At 34.6% G+C, this 6,130-nt stretch overlaps 1 protein-coding gene across 1 annotated transcript in view; it reads left to right on the top strand.

Annotated features, from left to right (window-relative positions):
• Positions 1-2,065: 2,065 nt before the first annotated feature.
• The window catches only part of hapstr1a (HUWE1 associated protein modifying stress responses a), a 5,980-nt gene continuing 1,915 nt past the window's right edge, over positions 2,066-6,130 (top strand). Inside the window, exons 1-3 of the mRNA XM_051885685.1 lie at positions 2,066-2,533; positions 4,003-4,083; positions 4,182-4,457. Coding sequence (XP_051741645.1) covers positions 2,338-2,533; positions 4,003-4,083; positions 4,182-4,457 — 553 coding nt within the window. The 5' untranslated portion in view covers positions 2,066-2,337. The remainder of the gene's footprint in view (positions 2,534-4,002; positions 4,084-4,181; positions 4,458-6,130) is intronic.

Here is a 6,130-nt window from a genome sequence, read left to right as displayed (position 1 = left end):
TATAATGCAAAATACACTGTCAACAGTAAATATTTATCGTGTTGTGGCCATTAAATATATGGTGCTTATAATCATTTGGAAATCACATCAGTTCATTCTTTGAAGTCAGTGCTGGATTATTCTAAAAAATATTATTGTGTCTGATCATATGGGGTGATCTAGCTTATTTCTCTGGCATCCCTGTTGAAAAAACATCCTGGTTAGGTATGTTTTGAAGCACGGCAGCTTGTTTGAGATGTTTTAAGTTGGTCCTTAGCTGGTCATGAGCTGGTTTAAGCTTATAACCAGCTCATAACCAACTAAGGACCAGCATCAACCAGTTCAAACCAGTTGCCATGCTTCAAAACATACCTACCAGCATATGCTGTTTTTTTTTTTTTTTTTTTCCACATTGATGACCATGGTGTTGATATGTTTAGACCATTTCCTGCTGACTGAGAAGGGTCATCAACATTGTAAAGTCAATATGGATGGTGTGTGTGAGGGGGGGTTTGGGAGGTGGACTTAATTGCACAAAAATATTGGCAAGGAGGACAAGCAACTGCATGGGTCCTGTCTGCATAAGGTAATAAGTAGTCATTCGTGATTTGAAAATGTCACAGAAATAAACTCTTCTCTGCAAATTATCTGATATTCAACCATTCAATAACGCTCTGTATTCTGTAATGACTGTCGTATAATTAATAAATGAACATGAACAAGGTGTTTGTGTTCTGTTTCATTTTTTTTTTTCATTTTATTCTCAGCTAAATAATTTTTGACAAAAAACAATTCTTCAAATAACTTTTGCTCAGTGAAGCTCCTTTTGTTTAAAAGAGGAAATAATTACTTGATTTGACAATAAAAGCTCATAGTAATTCCTGTGCATTATGTTTCACACCTGGAGCCCTTCAGTGTTCTTGCATTCATTTTGTTTTGAATGTTTTTTTTTTTTTTTTTTTTTTAAATAAATTAGGCTATACATATGTGAACTTGTCAGCTCAGCATAAGTGCAAAAAGAGTGGAAATGTGTGGAGTAGCTGAATTGAATCTGACACTTGACAGCTTTTTCCTCATTGTATTATGTTTAATATAGCCTATATCTTATTGAATTTGTACACTGTGAGTCAGAATGCAATAGTGAACTATTTGTTCACAGGAATTTGTACCATCCTACAAAATATTTTCCAAAGTTTATATACTAAATCGGATGGGATTTCCTTTAATAGTTAAGTCTAGTATTTTACTTAAACTTTCCTGTTTACGGACGTTGTAATGCAAAGTACTGTGATATAACAGCCATCAAACCTTTTTACATAGTGTACAAAGAGAAGAACTGTTATGACTGGTTTTAATTTACATTTATGCATTTGGCTTATCCAAAGCAACTTGCACTGCATTCAAGGTGTACATTTTACAATGTGTACATTTCAATGGCATTTGCTTACAACTGGTTTTAACATGATTTTTACACTAAGAGCTTTCATCTTCAAACTTGCTACCTACAGGTCTGAAGTGGTTTTGCCTACTCAGAATAACACCCACATTACTTGCTCAGAAATGTAATCAAAGCATTATTTCTAAAATCCTTGTTTGAGCAAAATTCTCACTCTCAGCAAAGCTTATCCGAGCAGAATGTGAGTTTCCAGTTAAACTTGCAGTTAACTTTATCTACAAGAATGTGGGTCAAATAAATGATTTTAAATTAATCCAATAAATTAGGCATACTTTACAGGCTGCTAACATTAATGGTTTTCAGATAATTTAAAAGTATTAATAAACGTTACTAAACGTGTAAGTTTTAGAAAGCTAATGTTAGCATGTAGCACAACATACAGCATATTAGGCGATAGCGTTAAGCGTGATAGCCTCATTTTTAGAGCCAAATGACGTCCAGCTCCTCCTCTCTGGACCTGATGGGTGGAGCTCAACCTAAATTAAATTTAGGGATAGGGTAAGGTTGGGGTTAGGGTGTGACTGGACCTTCAAGCCCCACCCATTGACTCTCATACTTTTTTTTTCTATGATCAGAGAGCGACAGCGTTGATACGGGCATGCGCAAAAACAAGTGGGCGTGTTTCAAATATGAACCGCCCACATCGAGGACCTGCGCAAGGCAAAAGCAGTCCTCTAACCGGGGTAGACAGCTACAGTCCTGGGTAATTAAATTTCGGCGTCACAAAAGACAAAACATTTCACTTCATTTCGTTTTAATTCAGACCTGTAAATCCAGAAATAAGGAAATTAACCGACACTTATCAGATGTTGTGTGATTTCATAAACGCGAATTAACCCACAAGATCAAGAAATTACTCAAAAAAACGAGCAGAAGTTCACCGAAGTTTCTCAGTATTCATCATGGAGGAGAAGAAGGAGGAGAGCGAAGCGGAGATCCACGAACACGGACCCGAACACTGGTTCTCCAAATGGGAGCGTCAATGCCTGGCCGAGGCCGAAAGGGAAGAACCGAACGAGGAGGCGGTGGACCAGAACCAAGAGAAACTGTGGCATCTCTTCCAGAATTCCGCTACGGCGGTGGCGCAACTTTATAAAGGTCTGTGGGTAGAGAAAGAGACCCCATCAGCGGCCCACCGACTTCCAGCTGCTCGGCTAAAAAGACCTTTCGCTTCTAGAATAATATCGCGTAAACTTGCTGTTTTTCGATCGAACCACACCTTTCGTCCAAAAAACCGCTTACCGGTATCATTTGGCCACTAAAGTCACCAAAAGCAGCGTTTTATGCTTTGTCCGTGTGAATGATAATTAGCTTTAGCCGCGCCGGTCTGGCTGTGTTTGACAGTTTGTTCGTTGTTATTATATTGGCCTTGCTATTGCTAACCGGATAGCCTGAAAGCCGGCTAGCTCGCCCTTTAATACGAGTTTTTAGTTCTTATCGGCTAAACTATCTGTATAGGAATAACTGATTTTAAGATCTTTATGTAACACATTTACGCTTTATCACACGTTTTGACAAAGCCCTGCCGGTTAGTGAGCTAGCTTGTGTCCTATTGTGGCTGTGTTTCAAAACCTAGTGCACTCAGCTACCTTTGTGCAACATAGGCACGTTAGAAGAACACACTTGTATTGCCATAGTATCCTGCCCAGGTTGGTGCTCACTAGGATTTGACACACAGTCATTGTCTGGGTTACTGAACTCGCTCTTAAAGGGATGGTTAGTTCACCCCAAAATGAAAACTGTCATTATTTACTCGCTCTTATGTTGTTCCAAACCTCTATGAAGTTCTTGCTTTATGTGAAACACAAAAAGAAACGTTAGGTACTGACAGGCACGGTCACCAGTCGCTTTCATTGTTCTTTCATAGTCTGTTGTACTGATAAGTGCATCCTTTGCTTTATTTGGCGCTTTTTTTTTTTTTAAATTTTTTTTTTTTTAAATAATACATTAATACTTGTATATAAAAAAAGTGTGTAAATGTTAGAACCTTTTCTTTTTCCCCTCTAGAAAAAACATACACTCTTTAATTCATTAATAAATATTCTGTAGTTTTTTACTAACTCATGTTTTTCAAAACCTGTATGAATTTCTTTAAAAACACAAAAGCAGATGTTAGCCAGAATGCTAGGTACCTCAGTCACTATTCACTTTCATTGCATTTCTGTCCTTTTTCATACAGTGGAAGTGAATGGTGACATAGACTGTCAATTCCTAATATTTTTTTGTGAAGTATCCTTTTAATTACAGCTTTTGCTTGTACAAATGTTTAAAATGGAAAACGTATCTTATTTTAGAAATAAATTAGCTATTTTAGTGATTTAAAACTCACTTTAATGTCTCCTTGGAAATAGTATGAACATGGTTTAATCCTTTGCAAAACCAGCTGAATTTGACATGTATTATCTACGTAGTTAGAAAATATATTTTCCATGATTTCCCCAGTCTTATGGTGTAAAGGTTAACAACAGAAATCCTGTCTGAACACTTTTCTGGAACTAATTTATTTTAGTAATCTCTGTTGTCTTTAAGGTCACATGAGCGCCCCTGATTTTATTTCTGTCTTGCAGATCGAGTCTGTCATCAGCAAGGACTGTCATTGTGGTCTCCATTTCAGAATGCTGCAACAGCAGTGACTAATCTTTACAAAGGTATTAAAGATTTGAGTTTGCACATATGTAGTGCCCCACACTGTTGTTTGTTGTATAAATTGCATAAATAATTAATGTGAATGTGATCTGTTCAACAGAGAGTGTTGATGCACATAAGAGAAGCTTTGACTTAGGAATTCAGATTGGTCATCAGCGACGTAATAAAGATGTTTTGGCCTGGGTCAAAAAGCGAAGGAGAACTATACGAAGGGAAGATTTGATAAGTTTCCTATGTGGTAAAGCGCCACCACCAAGGACTTCTAGAGCTGCCCCCAAACTGACTGTCATGTCTCCTAACCGACCACCTTCATCGGACTCAGTATCATCTGTAGAGACTGATTTACAGCCCTTCTGTGAGGCCATAGCACTACATGGTAAATATTACTTCCCGGTCATTAAGATACAGCTGACTGAACGTGATTACCTATGACTTTGCACATATGTGTCTCAACATTTAGTGACTGCCCTTTGGTGGTAATTGTATAAATACATTCTCACGCACACACACAAAAATATTTTTTATGGTCATATAAAAAGAATGCCTGAGAAAAAACAAAGAACAAAAACAAATGCAAATGTTAATACAAGTATTATATATAAATAAAAAGATATATAATGTATGTGTATGTAGTCAAAACAAAATTAATTCAGACACCTTGAACATTTCATTCATTAATACAGTTTATTCACTATGGTTTAAAAAAATGGTAATAAAATATGACAAGATCTCAGAGTTAAACTGTGTCAGAAAAAATTAATCTTAATTATGTCAGATAACACTTAAGCAAAACATGGTCAGGTCAAAGTGTCTGAATAATTTTTGGTTCCAAATTTTTATAAATTTTACTGGTAGTCCACTGAAGAATTTTTGGGTATAATATGTCACAGTTTACTTTATTTTGTTTTCCTCACTTACATAAATGAACTATAGTGTCCTGCACCCACTAGTAAAAATATATCAAATATATCAAAAATGTCTGAATAATTTTTGGTTTGACTATATATGTGTGTGTATATATATATATATATATATATTATATTAGTGTAATTATATATATATATATATATATATATATATAAATAAAATTACACACACATATATATATATATATATATATATATATATATATATATGTGTGTGTAATTTTATTTATATATATATATATATATATATATATATATATATATATAATTACACTAATATAAATATATATATATATATATATATATATATATATATATATATATATATAATTACACTATATATATATATGTGTGTGTGTGTGTGTGTGTGTGTGTGTATTAAGTTACAAACAGAAAATACAGGAAATATGTACAAAAAAAGTAAAAAACAAAAAAAACAAAAAAAATAATCAGAACAAAATGGCTTCTTTAGGCAAAAATCAGTATTTAGTGTGACCTCCTGGACTTCTTCCAGTTTCACAAAGAAGAAAATCGGAGAAACTTCTCATCATATTTTAAAAGTTTTCTTGGCCTTCCAGTGCTTTTCCATTCCATTTAGGTTTAAGAGAGCCAGATTCCTGCTATTGCTCAAGTGTAAGAGGAGATCACTAAATACTTGTCACTTTAGCCTATAGAAGTCATTTTTTCAGATTTTTAATACTTCATACAAATTTCCTGCATTTTCTGGTTATATTCTAATAAAGAGACTGAGAAATAATTATATATGGTCATTATATAATTGCTAAAACAACATCTAATGGTGGCCTAAGACTTTTGCACAGTGTATATATATATATGTATGTATGTGTGTGTATGTATGTATGTTTTTGTCAAGTTGAGAAATCTTTGTGTAGGCTGTCAGACCTTTTAAAAGATCGTTTTCTCCATTGACCCTCGCATGGTTCGAGTACAAGGATTGCATGACTGTACGTTCCATAGTATTTTTAGAGTAAGATATCTGGTTGAAAGGACCTTAAGGTTTATTTTCAAGCACAGCTTGTCATAGCTCTACAAACACTGCATCACTCTAATACACTAGAAACATGAAGTTGTGTTCACATCACACCTACAGTTGTTACCATCT

This window comes from Ctenopharyngodon idella, chromosome 3 (assembly GCF_019924925.1).
Source record: "Ctenopharyngodon idella isolate HZGC_01 chromosome 3, HZGC01, whole genome shotgun sequence".
Taxonomy (NCBI): domain Eukaryota; kingdom Metazoa; phylum Chordata; class Actinopteri; order Cypriniformes; family Xenocyprididae; genus Ctenopharyngodon; species Ctenopharyngodon idella.
The sequence above is the reverse complement of the archived record's forward strand: the minus strand, read 5'-3'. Positions and strand labels throughout refer to the sequence as shown.